At 37.9% G+C, this 14,070-nt stretch overlaps 1 protein-coding gene across 28 annotated transcripts in view; it reads left to right on the forward strand.

Annotated features, from left to right (window-relative positions):
• The window catches only part of LOC137298960 (bromodomain adjacent to zinc finger domain protein 2B-like), a 99,626-nt gene extending 88,671 nt beyond the window's left edge, over nucleotides 1–10,955 (forward strand). For 20 of the 28 annotated variants that reach the window (XM_067831388.1, XM_067831379.1, XM_067831380.1 and 17 more), the window contains 10 exons: nucleotides 486–715; nucleotides 1,677–1,885; nucleotides 3,524–3,746; nucleotides 3,892–3,981; nucleotides 4,775–4,831; nucleotides 6,614–6,726; nucleotides 7,318–7,360; nucleotides 7,712–7,851; nucleotides 8,821–8,964; nucleotides 9,444–10,955. In XM_067831388.1, the coding sequence (XP_067687489.1) occupies nucleotides 486–715; nucleotides 1,677–1,885; nucleotides 3,524–3,746; nucleotides 3,892–3,981; nucleotides 4,775–4,831; nucleotides 6,614–6,726; nucleotides 7,318–7,360; nucleotides 7,712–7,851; nucleotides 8,821–8,964; nucleotides 9,444–9,600 (1,406 nt within the window). In that variant the 3' untranslated portion in view covers nucleotides 9,601–10,955. The remainder of the gene's footprint in view (nucleotides 1–485; nucleotides 716–1,676; nucleotides 1,886–3,523; nucleotides 3,747–3,891; nucleotides 3,982–4,774; nucleotides 4,832–6,613; nucleotides 6,727–7,317; nucleotides 7,361–7,711; nucleotides 7,852–8,820; nucleotides 8,965–9,443) is intronic. The other 8 variants (XM_067831361.1, XM_067831372.1, XM_067831370.1 and 5 more) reach the window with 6 other exon arrangements.
• The last annotated feature ends 3,115 nt before the right edge of the window (nucleotides 10,956–14,070 follow it).

Below are 14,070 nucleotides of genomic sequence, written 5' to 3' on the forward strand. Positions count from 1 at the left end.
CACTGATCGGACAGGTGTTAGTCTGATTTTTATGGGAAAGGTTTTGACAGGAGAGTTGTATGAAACTGAGTGCTATATTCGTTGTCCCAAAGTATTCTTCAGAACTTTTGTGTACTTTATTAGCAAACCAGATACTAGCGCTGTGTAATTCTGTCTGTATATCAGTCTGTTTCATACAGTCATATAAGTACACATCCATGCCCTAGAAGTGGCGTGATGTGAATATGTTCCACCCCATCTAATGCTTACATGCTTACTCACATTCCCTAGCTATTTGAGGATGCCACACATTGGTTTCAGTGGTTTAAGCTTTAGCAATCTCTTTACAGAGTTGTATCCCTTGGACTTACCAGGATCTGCTGGCCATTTTGTCTGATACAAGTGCCGATATTCAGAAGAGACACTATCATATGAAATGATGTACTGTACAGAATGTCAAAAAGTGAAATGTTAAAACCTGTTTTTCTTCTTACTGTGTTTTGTAGTAATGAAGTTTGATGTAAAGAAGGAGTGCAATAGTCCGGGAAAGAGCAAAGCCCACAAGGAGGCTGAGGCAGCTCGTCTGAAGAAGATAGAGGTGCCCCGCCCGGATGACCCAGATCACTGGCTTCATGAGGCGAACCTGGAGGTTGAGATGGGCGTCTTGGAGGAGGTGGAAGCTCTTGAAGAGCGCATCTTCCAGGCCAGTCTCCAGGTCAAGGTCAGTGTCAGGAATGTGCGTACACCACTAACTCAATATCTCTTTTTTTGTTTTATTTCAAATGTTTGACATGCATGGCAGTTGTGATATTGTCTCCAACTTGTCATAAGGGAAACTGGCATGTATACTAAACAGCTAAAAAGACCCATGCAACTCTTGCTTTTTATCAAGGTTTTAGATAGAAGACATAAATATAAACACTTGTCTTTATGAGATTTCATTTTATTTCTAAAAATTGCATTTCTGTTGCTGTTCAGTATACTTGTGATAGCACAGTGGTTCATTCATGCACCTGTCATGCCACTGGCCCAGACTCAGTTGCCAGCATGGGCACAATTATTGAAGTTCAGTTGTGATGTACCCTTCCATGGTATTGCTTGAAGCGACATAAACCACACTCGCTTACTTGAATGTATCAAGTGTACAGGCTTTGTGCTGCTTGCAGGACATCATGCCTTGATATGATTAATACTTGCTCATGCTTTCACTCACTGGATTGCTTGGTTCAGACTTGACGGTTTAAAGTCGATGTGAGATGGCTGGAATATTGCAGACTCACTTGGTCTCATAGTTTTGTGACTGTAATCGTACCAGGTTTGATTGGACCAGTCACCCTCAGACACCTTTGCCTTAAACAGGAACATCAACAAAAGCAACTAATCTTTGTGGTCAATTAATCTTGCCCAGCCTGAAATGTTGTAATCCTTGAAATAGAGTTGACATTCATTAATTTACCTTTCATGGTATATATTGTGAACCGGCTTTAATTCACTCACTTACTGCACATGGGGGTTGCCTAGTGGTTAAAGTATTCACTTGTCAAGCTGAAGACCTGGATTTGATTCCCCACAAAACCCATTTCTGGTGTCCCTGCTGTAATATTGCTGGAATATTCCTAAGAGCGGCGTGAAACCAAACTCACTCACTATGTTCTATGCAACATTGTTCTATGAGAAAACCTGCCTGTATATTACAGGGCTGGAAACTCCCAGCAAAGGCAACAGAGGACCCCAGTTTGGAGCTGGTATGTCGCACTGTAACCGATTTGAAGGAACACCAGCGCTTCCCACTCGATGTGGCCAGAGAGAGGCTGCTGAAGCTGGAGACAAATGTGGAGAGACGCTACCTCAAACCCCCGCTTATCAAGAGGAACGTGAGGTGGGTCGGAACCACCAATAAGTACAGGTAGTTTGACTGATATATATCTGTGTGTCCAGTGTTGTCTCCGTAAGGTAGGGAACTTTCATCCAGAATGTAACACATTCCTGTAGCTACATACCTGTATAATAATTGTATCAGCACAACTGTATAATAATCATATCTGCACAACTGTATAATAATCATATCTGCACAACTGTATAATAGTTGGATCAGCACAACTGTATAATAATCATATCAGCACAACTGTATAATTGTTGGATCAGCACAACTGTATAATAATCATATCAGCACAACTGTATAATAATCATATCAGCACAACTGTATAATTGTTGGATCAGCACAACTGTATAATAATCATATCAGCACAACTGTATAATAATCGTATAATAATCGGATCAGCACAACTGTATAATAATCGTATCAGCACAACTGTATAATCTTCGGATCAGCACAAGTGTCGTTTAACATTGAAGTCTCTGGTACCAATATTCTACCAGGTGTCAGTGGTAGGTGTCATTAATTATTAAAATGAAAATGATAATCCAAAATTTGCTTTGATAAGTCTTTCTGTTATTGCATGGTAAACGTAACCAAATTAACGAATAAACCCTTTGAAACAATTTGGAAATAATTTTTTTTTCACAAATTTATCTGTCACAGGCACTTAGTTAAACATTCTCGATAAATCCTTGAACGATTGTACACCTGATTTGAACTGACAGTAATGTAAGTTTCATGATGGCAAGAAATCATGCTAATTTTAATTCTGTTAACTTAACATGGCTTAAACCCAACAACATCTGTATAGATACAAGGGTTGGAGATAGCCATTCTGATTATTACAGTGTCAACACTTCAAATTCCAATATAGGATTTGTTGATGAGTGTAAGCTTTATCAAAACTAGTAATAATTGTGAAAAACAGTTGCAGACAAAATATATTCTGTCTTTTAAAGCTTATGGATGTCAAATTCAGTGTTGTGTTGGTGTTGTTGTTCGTGCATCGACGTCGTGCAATGTATAATATGAACATTCTCGGGAGACAAAGTCACAGTCTTCATGCTCTTGCTTACTTTTATTTTCACTCTTCAATCTGGACCACAGTCAAATTATTGAAGCTTGTGAACATACTGATCATACTGTGTTAATACATAAAAAATAATAATGATTCTTAGGTTTCCCATCATTTAAACATACCTTTGCTGAACATCTGAATTGTTGCCTCTGTCAGATTAGCACCACATCAGAAATATTTTGAACACCAAATGTAGTTTTGGATGGATATTTTTGTCAGTCGGGTTGTGGGTTCTGATTTTGCCTTTTTCCGTGTAAACCTGACATTTCTTTAAGATGATCAACATATTTTATGGATTAAAGTTCTTTAATCTTTTCCACACATGTACAACGTTTTGGGTTATGGTATCATGAGCATGATAGGATCACTGTCACAGCATCTGCTGGCGGTTCACCTGATAAAAGGATCTGTAACTAATCCAATATGTTCTGTGGAAAAGATGAAAAAAGATAGGTCCGTAATATTTTATCTTAGTTGAGAAACAAATTGTTTACCCATAAAAACAAGTGTTAGTCATTAGGAACTTGAGAGCTGTGTAGTTAAAGACATGTAATATGCCTGTTTCTATGTATGCCTTTTTCCTTTAGCAGCCTACCAGCCAACTTAGCCAACATGTCCACTTCCACTGAAGGACATGCAGGGGACCAGGAGGACGATGACCAGGAACCAACCAATGTGGAGGAAAACATTCCGCCTGGTCTGATCCTCTGGCGGAAGGCGGTGGCCTCAACCACCTCATGTGCACAACTAATGTTGTGTCTGCTACAGCTCAACAACTCCATATCTTGGGAGAAGTCCATTATGAAAGTAGTGAGTGGAGTTAATCATTTGTTGTAATCACTGTAATGTGATGTTTTTGCTAATGACTTATGTTATGTTTTGTGCAACATTTCAGTGAGTCTGACAAATATATTTTTATTGGAAACAGATGGTGAGAGTATTAATATTGTTTCAGATCTGTCAGATATGCCGGAAAGATGACAACGAAGCTGAACTGCTTCTGTGTGACGGATGTGATAAGGGCTACCATACTTACTGTTTCAAGGTAAAGGGAGACCACTCTTTTTGAACTTAGGGACAGTGGTTAGCCTAGTGGGTTGAGTGTTTGCTTACTGCACTGAAGATCTGGGTTTGATTTTAGTATGAAGGTTTATGTTCCTGTCTGTATTGCAGCTGCAATTTTGAGGAAAGTAGTTTATAAGATCACGTTTTTGATTGGTTTAATGACAAAAATGGAGGGAAAATATAAGTTATTGAAGCTGTATGCATTTTTAAAAGCAGTGTCCCTTTTGTGTCTGATTTAGAACATAACCTCAGTATGTATATATGTGTGTTTGTAAGAGGCAACTTTGGTGATTGGGTGTTAAGAATCAACAATCTGGCTGAGTACATTTTATCCTTGTGTTTTTTTTGTTTGTTTTTTTTTCTCAGTATTAAATCACTGGATAGTGTGATCCACAGATTATTGTTTATGTGCAGTCATCATTCAGCTGAAATATTTCTTAGTGCCACAAACTTACCTTGATATTGCTGGAATATTACTAAAGACAGCGTCAAACTAAACTCACTCAGTCAACAAAGTAGAAGAAGCAGTCATAAAATGGACGATAGACAAATGGAAGTGGGGGAACACTTTTAGAATACTGTTGCTTTTGTTACAGTTTTCAGTTAAAGAACGTTATACATTTGGATCTTGTGATGTATTTGTGATGTTTGTAAAAACAAATGCAGCGCCTGCCTGTGTGCTGTTTTTATGAAACAGTACCAAATTGGAATTGTATCAGGATGCAATCCTAATTTTGAAGCCATTCTTCAGATACTTTCTACTTTTGTTCCAGCCGAAGATGGAGAACATACCAGATGGAGACTGGTACTGTTATGAGTGTATTTCAAAGGTAAGCTACCATGGAAATCTCTTGTGGAAAGATAGTGGTGTAACTTGTGGCTGAAGTGTTCACCTGTTACATTGAAAGTCTGGGTTTGATTCCCTACATTGTATCATGTGTTCTGGTGTCTTCAACTGGAATAAAACTTAAAACAATACTCACTCAATTGAAGTTATTGAATGTTGTGCTCATCGTGAAGTGTAACAGTTTGAGCCAAGCATTATGTATCAGCATAATTCTGTATGTTTTACTTTCTTTAGTAGGCTACCCTTAAAGCTAAGAATAATAGGCTTTAAAATAAATGATTAAAATATGTTTATTTGTTACAGTGTATTTATACTACTGAATATAATCCAAGGAACACCTAGTGTTTTTATGATGAAGAAAACACATATGATGGGATGAAAACGAATATTGTTGTTTTTTGAGTCCCGGATGATTGACCCATACACGTTGCCCCAACACGTTCCACAGGTGTTCAATCGGCGCTAGATCGGGTGAATAGGGCGGCCATTGCATATTGTTGACGTTGTTTTGTTGCAGGAAGTCAGTCACCACTTTCCCATGGTGTGGTCGTGCGGTATCGTCCTGCAAAATGGCTGCTTGACCATTAGGGCTGGATTAATGAAGAGTTGCAAAATCTCATCTCGATACCTTATGGCAGTCAGATTACCTTGGATATGATAGAGAGGAGTGCGATGACCATTGCTGAAGCCTCCCCACACCAGAACTGACCCTCCACCAAACCTGTGTCGTTCCCTAACGTTTACGTCCGAAAACCTCTCACCCGGACATCTGTACACGTGAATACAGCCAACATTGTGCTGCAAACAAAATCTAGACTTGTCAGTGAAGAGCACATTGTTCCGCTGACGTTTATTTCAGCGTGTCTGGCCCATGCTAAAGGGTTGACTCTGTGATGTGGAAGCAGTGGTGGACGTATAGCTTGACGTCATGACCTTAAATTGCTCTCACGCAGATGGTTCCTGATAGTCTGATCTGAGACCTATTTCGGAGGAGACTTCTAAGGGTGTTTGCGGTGACTGTTCTTTGCCGCAATGCTGTGATGAGGATGAATCTGTCCTGTTTTCGAATTGTTATTCATGGATGACCTGTATGGCGTTGTTCACGGACTTCTCCAGTTGTCTGGAAACGAACCTATAGTCTGTGAATAACTGAGGGTGAAACATTTCTTCTCCCTGCCTCACGTATGGCAGTATTCTTCTGTATTCACCCTACAGCTCCCCCCCTGTCGGCAATGCTTAGACAGTGACATTGAGGCATGGTTTTCAACATGTGACTAATCTGTGTTCCAAACATTGCTTATAAGGTGAATTTTTGCATGATGTTCAGGGAGATTTGCACCATCACATGCACTGGATGGTTTGGGTGTATTTGGGAGAATAAGACCCGTGGAAACCTCAATTTGAAATTGCGGAAAAATGTGTACCTTCTAACTTCAAACCCTTCAAAATTCTGTTAGGTTATCATCCTAACATAATGTGACCTTTCAACCCTTACCAGTTGTCAATCAAATGCAGTCATTACTTTACACCCAATGTCTGTAAATTTTCCAGCATATCAAGCAAGAGCTATCTGACCCAAAATTACCGCTGTTCCTTGGATTTTTTTGAGTAGTATATTTTTGAAGTCATCAACTACTTGTTTCCTGTTTTTGAATATTTCTGTGTGTTTCCATTGTGCCTTCCAGAATACTGATCAGAAATTGCTAAACAGTGAGATGAAATTGTCGGTGCTTGATAGTATGTTACTATGGTGATGTGTTTTCAGGCTAGCGGTGCCCCTCACTGTATAGTCTGCGGCAAGAAGCTGGGGAAGATAGTGGAATGTGATCACTGCCCCCGTGCCATACACATCGACTGCCTCGACCCACCTCTACCTCGGTACATTCCTTTCTTAACCTTGTTCCATTGTCTCTTTCTGTTGTTTGAAGGTGCTAAATCCATATATTTTAGTACATTTAGCTATAAAAATTATCACAAATGGCATTTCTATTGCTTTGTAAATATGATGGGAACAAGATGTTTTTAGATGAAAAATCCTTTTAATGAATTCATACTTTTTGTTAATATTCAAATATTAATAGAATATTTGTGAGACAGCCTTGGAGTGACAAATAACTCTTTCCAATATGGCTTCTCATGAGGTTGGTAATGTTGTTTCTCATACTGATGGTGCTGTTAATTGTCATTTAGAAAGATTCAACTGACTGCACTGATCTGGTGTTAGCATTTCTGTTTATCTACACAAACACTAATAAATTCATGAATGACATATGAACCTTCGTAGCCTTCCTTTTTATTCTACCCAGAAAACATCATGTGAAGAACTTGATTTTGTCAAAGTAATTTTTTTACCTGATTACTGCTTGTGGTATATGTAATACCAAAATTTAGGACATTTTGTATGAGTGAGTTGAATTATTAGAATTGAGTAGTTTATGATGATGTGATAATGTGGCCTTTTTGTTTCAGTATTCCCAAGAAATGGGCCTGTCCTGCTTGTATGGTTGGAAAGGTGAGCCTATTTACTTCAATTTAGTTTCAATTTTCGAAAACCATTGTCTCTATTTTGATTCAATATTCAATTATCCAATAAATTTTTCCACACAGCCAGAATGTACTTTTTACTCCAACTCAAGTAGTTTGGAGTGCAGAAATAAAACAAGACATGATTAGTTGACGCCAGGCTAATAATTGTTGAGAATTGTTGTTAGTAGACAATATACTACTCCAAATAAGTTAAAGACCATGTGATTCTTTTATGTTTAGTTTACTTATGATGACTTTACAATTTATCACTGCTGTTACTAAGGTAACTGAATATTTTACAAATACGGTGTTACTAACAACGAGTGTATCATGTCAGAAACCTAAGCGAGTAAGAAAGAAGCGTCCAAGTGAAGGGCGAGAGAGGAAGGATTCGGAAAGCAGCAAGGCGGAACCTACAGAGAAGAAGAAAAAAGAATCTAGCTCACCGACCAAGGATAAAGATCTAGTCATCTGCGGGTGAGGACTATGCTATGATATATTTTCTATGTACTGGTACCCGGTATATCTATTGTTGTCAGAGCTAGAAAATAAGGTCATTATCATTACAACAAAAAGCGCCCAATGAGATGTATACAAAATCTTTCCCACCATTTTGTCAAATCATAAACAAGGAGCTGACACCTTAACCTGTTGACCATGCATCTAAGTGTGCACCAGTATTTCTTCCTTGGCACTGTTGTGTAGTTTCCAAGAACCCAAAGCTGAGATTTTATTTGATTGTTGTTTAATTCTGTAATTGGTAATATCCTGACTGTATACAGAGATGGCAACCTTTATGGTTTTGGCGTAATTATTATGATTTTGATGAATTTATTACTCCATTATATTTGATACGCAAAAATTACACTTTTCTACTGGCTTTAGGAAAATTAATAAAGTGGATAAAATTTCACAAGGAAGTTTTTTGGAACACACTCTTGAAGGGGTTAAGAAATGGCTTTACACCCATAGAAATCGCTTATTCTTAGAATTGCGCTCATTCCAATTAATTTGTAAGGAATGAAAGTATCTTGTGTCACCTCACCAATAATTTTTGATGCATGAAGTTTCATAATGATTGGCAGCATGTATTTCTGTCTAGAATATTTCTTTTGTGAAAACTTGCACAATATCGAAGCAACCAGAAGACTAATATTGCACTTGTAGAGTCTACATTACATTTTCTGATGACCACTCTTACACTTGGGCCCAAATTGGGTTGGCATCTCTGTACATAGTTTGTAAATATTTGACTCTGGACCAGACATCAGCATCATGGCGCATCAGTCAACGCAATTGGGAAACAATGAAATGCATGTTCACCACTCGGCGAACTGGGCCACCTGATCCTGTTGCTTGACAAGCATGGGTTGCTGAAGACCAAACTTTGCCTGAATCATAACAGGTTCAGAGATGAGAAATCTATATGGTGTTATTTGATTCCAGGAAACTCCTGGCAGAGATGGAGAAGCACAACTGTGGATGGCCTTTCCTCCAGCCCGTCAATGTCAAGAAGTTCCCATCCTACAAAAAATACATCAAACACCCCATGGACTTTGCCACCATGAGGACTAAACTCAGGGACAACATGTAAGTCTCAGGGATGGCAAATTTCTGCAGATCCGTGGATTTCCACTGATTTTACTTCAAACTGATCAATTTTGTGAATCGTCTGAATCCCCCATTGTATGGTGCAATATTAGGTTTTCAGCTGAAAACTGATTTTCCTGTTGCCATCCTAGAAGTCAATATCACTAAGGGTTGCATCCCTTAGTTTATGCCAGGATCTGGTTATTATGGGTTCAGTGCCCGGTTTAACCCAGTTATTTATTATCCAGCTTTTGTCAAAAGCATAAGAGTGTAATGAGACAATACTAACCTCCCACACCTGGCACTTTTGTTTAGATATATATACAATATTACATCTGAAGCATCATTCTGCCCCTGTTGTTATGTTGCTGTATGAAAAGAGTGGACCTCTGTTGTCTCCTGGTTCTGTTTTCTCGTTACAACTATGACATTGGGGTCATGATTATTGAGTTGTAGTAATGTCTGTCATTGTTTTCCAGTTACAAGTCACGCCACGAGTTCGCAAACGATGGGCGAATTGTGTTTGAGAACTGTGAAACTTATAATGAGGACGATTCAGAAGTTGGCCAAGCAGGACACACGATGAAGAAATTTTTAGAGAAACGCTTCAGAGAACTCTTTGGAGATGACAGCTAGTTGTCATGGCAAGCGTGGATTGAGAGTTGCTGACACCTAACCAGTGTATTTCATTGGACCAACCACAAAACCAGCAGCCTGCCAATCAGAACCCAGTGTTGAGCAATAGGGAATACTCACTGGACCTTGTTGCCATGGTGACTGTTGTCAGGGAGATTCATTGCCATGGATTCTCTCTTCACCATGCCATTATGTGTTCTTTATTTTTCAGGGATATGTTTACATGACTATATGTGCTCATTGTTTCTACACCATGAAGCGAGGTGTCGTTTGTTTCATTCAGTATCTGACATGAGCCAAATGTTGAAACTCCACAAAGCAATGGTACCATAATCAATTTCAATTTCTATGTGTTTCATTGTTTAAAGTATGACCATTATTTATTTCAATAATAATGCAATATTGTGCATAGTATTGATCCAATTGTGACACAACTTGATAGTTTTAGATGGGATTACGAGTATGGGGTGTACAAGTGCTTTACTTGTGTGACAAGTTTCATGTTCGATCGAAGTATTCACTGGCGTTAGTTGTTGGATAAGACTTATGTGCTCAATTAGAAATCCTTTTCGTGCTATTTATGGAATTGGTATTAATGAGTTTGTTTTAAGTGCGAGCTTCAGGTGGAAATGGTATGACATTACCTACATAATCAAACATGCCTATTGGCTAGTCATCCAATCACCTATTGTCTTTTACAAATGCATTTATATGAAGAACTGCTGCATAGATCACACCCTCTCTGCTGAAAGTGGAAAGGTAAGCTAGCTTCAGTTTCACATGTCTTTGAAGATGCTTGGATCCGATCATGGACATAGATACTACATGGAGGAAACTAGTTTTCATTATAATCATGCTTATTATTTTTTCAACAATGTTAAGCTTCTAGTGATAAAATTCATTGTTTCAGGTGGATGACTGTCCCAGTGGGCCTGTTGCCACATTATTGTTATGGTTTCCATGGCAACCTTTTTCGAGCAATAGAGCTTCTTACTATGAGGTGCAGCTATTAACCTGTGTAGATAACAAGTTACGAATTATTTAGCTGAGATGGAACTACTTGGTGTAAGAATGGTATAGATGCACAAACATGTTCAATTAAATGAAATATGGCTGTTGTGTCCAAACTTTATTTGAAGCCTCGTCAAAGCGAAAAGTGTCTTCATTTGGCGTTTTATAGTTTTTTTTGTTTCTTAACCACCACATTTTGAGGAGTATTATGTGTGAATAATGTCATAATAAGTAATGCATGTGCGAGACGGTCAATAAAGCAATATTGATTGACAGTGCCACCAGCTTGGCTCACATGTTGGCAAGTTGGATTGACAAGGAGACCAATACCGTGACCAAATAAATACTAAAATGGACTCAAATTTCTGTTAATAACACAATAATACCGAGTTTGTCAAGAGCAGACCATGCTTGCATTTGTTCTTGAATATGCCACAAAATAACAAGTCTATCTGCTTGATAACCTTACTCTGTCGGTCAGTAATTTCATCTAGTATATGAATGCTATCACATGATGTAAATACTGTTGTAATTATTGATACTTACAAAAGACTTTTTATATTGTTTATCTTTAAATATTCATAGTATTTTTGTCTGCAATTACAAAAAAAATGTTACAATATTTTACAAGAATGTTTAGTGGTTTTTATAAGCACGTAGCTCCACTTGTGTCTTTGAGATGTTATTTCGTGTAAAAATGTTATTTATGTTTTGTTTGATATAACATTTTTTCTGATCGCAGAACAGTGTTTAGTCTGGGCATTATTGTTTCCTAGGAGTAAGGTAGCTCAGTTCAGTTGCTTTTGTAGATCCTCGATTTACAGTAGCATTGCTTTGGCGTGTTTGTCGGATAAAGTAAGTGTGTAGATGTCTTTCATAAACTATTATTGTTGTGAGTTATGAAAATATTTTTAAATTTAGGCTGAAGTGAAAGATTCATTCAGATGTACGTTGTACACAGTATTTAAGTATTCTATATTTATCGGAGTATTCAGCGTGTATGTTTGTAACTGTTTGATTTACGGAGCATACCTCAAAGTTTTCACACATATCAACCTCGGGTTGACTCTGTGCCTTTTGCTAGATAGAGTTTTATGTAGTAATTTCTCTCACTTCCATAGACGTACTGCCCAGATTCAGACCTCGAACAGTAGGGTTTGTTAGCCAACAGCTATCTCCATCAGTCTTTGCTAACATATCAACCTGGTGTTGAGACTGTACCGCTGTACCTGATTTGGTACTTTGGATTTGCTACCGAGACAATACATACACTGAAAGTGAATGGGGGATTTCAATATGTACACCTTGCATTGACCGCACGATCGGATAATATTGTAATGACCATTGTTTCTTAGGGTCAGTATTGATGTTTTTGTTAACAGGCACCAGAAAATGTAGTTCAGTTCTTTGGAGGCATTTTCTTGAATTTCTACGAACTGGTATTTTCGTTTCAGCCTAAATTTTGAAATAAAAGTTCAGTTGCAGCGAATCCTTGTAAGGGAGGCAACTCCTGTGCAGGTTCTGATATGGCAATCAGTCAGGGATCCGCTATGATTCATGAAAAATATCAAGTTATGTATTTATTACCATAAATATTCTGATAAAAACTGCAATATCTTAAAGACTTATGTCCCTGTTATGTAAAAATGTATGTTATTTTCTTAATTAGTTGTTAGTTAAAATTCATTGTTATTTAAACGTGAATGGAAATTTGGACTCTAAATGGTTAAATGATGGACGTAGCAATGGTCTAGGTTATTATGAAACAGGGATATGGTAATGCCCCATCATTATTTTTGTGTTAGTAAATTCAAACATTATTTGTAAATTATCGAAGGAGTTAAGAAAGTCTTACATGCCTCACATTAAGTATTGTTAGGTTCCCGTACATGACATTGCTTCATCGTCAGTATATACATGTGGCCAAAATGTAGTTTAACAACATGTCTAATTTTAGAAATCTAACTCAAAGAGTCAGGTTTGATTCACGCGGGACATTTGATTTATGGAAGTCAGATAAGACTTGATAGTGCAGCAAGTTAGTTCACACACAACCTCCTGACATGGAAGCGCTATGTTGGAGTAGATACCGGAATGATGCAACACATTACACGTGACGTTAAAACCACTAGTGTCATGTAAGCAGAGTGGTTATTGGTCAGAGGAGGCAGTGAGTAGCCTAGTGGTTAACGCATCCACTCGCTACAGTGAAGACCCAGGTTCAATTCTCCAAATGGGTACAATGTGTGAAGATCATCTCTGATGTCCTCCTGGAATATTGCTAAAGCAGTGTAAAGGCCCACTTACTCATTGGCCAGAGTACTCTCAGCCTATTGGACAAGGACTTGGCTTGATTGGTGGTTGAAGTGGTGACTAAACACCAAAGTGACCAATGTGCGTACTCCATGAAGGATTTAGAGGACAGTGATGAGATCATTAACTCTTGAATAATCCCACAACTTGTAGAAGGACCAATATGTATTATTGTTCAGGGCACAGGTCACATAGTTAAGCAAGTACTAACCCTCGGCCCTCTAGGGTAACACTTCTCTCACTGTTCCAGCATGATGGGGCATTTGGGTAGCCATAGGGTTAAAGTGTTCATTTGTCAAGCCAAAGACCCGGGTTCAGTTCCCACATTGGTATAATGTTTACAGTTCATTTGGGTGTCACCTGCCATGACATTGATGGAATATTGATACAAGTGGTGTGAAACTTAACTCACTCACTTACTCCATCTTAACAATTTACTCCAGCAGTTAAGATGCTGGTTAATCACTCTCATCCGTCACTGATTCATAACTTCTTTAAACCAAAGAACAATGCGCCAGTTCTACAATGCTAAATGTACATTTGAATTAAGGAAGTGAAAACATTCATAAGAAAAAATTCAGAAAAAAATATCTACTTCGTAATACAGCTTAATTATTTACATTTTTCTTTCACATTACTATATCTGCTGTGGCACTTAATGTCAATATGAAAGAATCAAGGCCTTAGCTTTTTTGGACTAGTATGTTTTGTATGGGTATTTGGATATAAATCAAGAATTATGTGTAGCTGTTAAATAAGAACTAGATCAGTTCCACTGTAAAACACTAAATGTGTTAAAGGTTGCATTTTCCATTTCATTTAGAGGTGTTAGAACCATGTAAAATGGTAGCTATTTATTGTTTTGTACGTACCATGTATATTTATTGTTATCACACTTTGGTAGACAGCTATGTACATTGCATCTTCAAGAAACATTCATATCATAACCACTAATTTCCTGGGATATGTATGTCCATGAAGGTGGACACAGGTCTGTCGGTGTGAAAGGGTCAGGGTCTCAATAATGTGCATTGATTTCAATATGGGGTCGTGAATGTTACAGCTTTCAATGCAGAGATGTTTGTTTCAATACTTTTAATTTTGAATTTCCAAACTGATTTTTGTGTTGAACTATATGAACTACTA

This window comes from Haliotis asinina, chromosome 10 (assembly GCF_037392515.1).
Source record: "Haliotis asinina isolate JCU_RB_2024 chromosome 10, JCU_Hal_asi_v2, whole genome shotgun sequence".
Taxonomy (NCBI): domain Eukaryota; kingdom Metazoa; phylum Mollusca; class Gastropoda; order Lepetellida; family Haliotidae; genus Haliotis; species Haliotis asinina.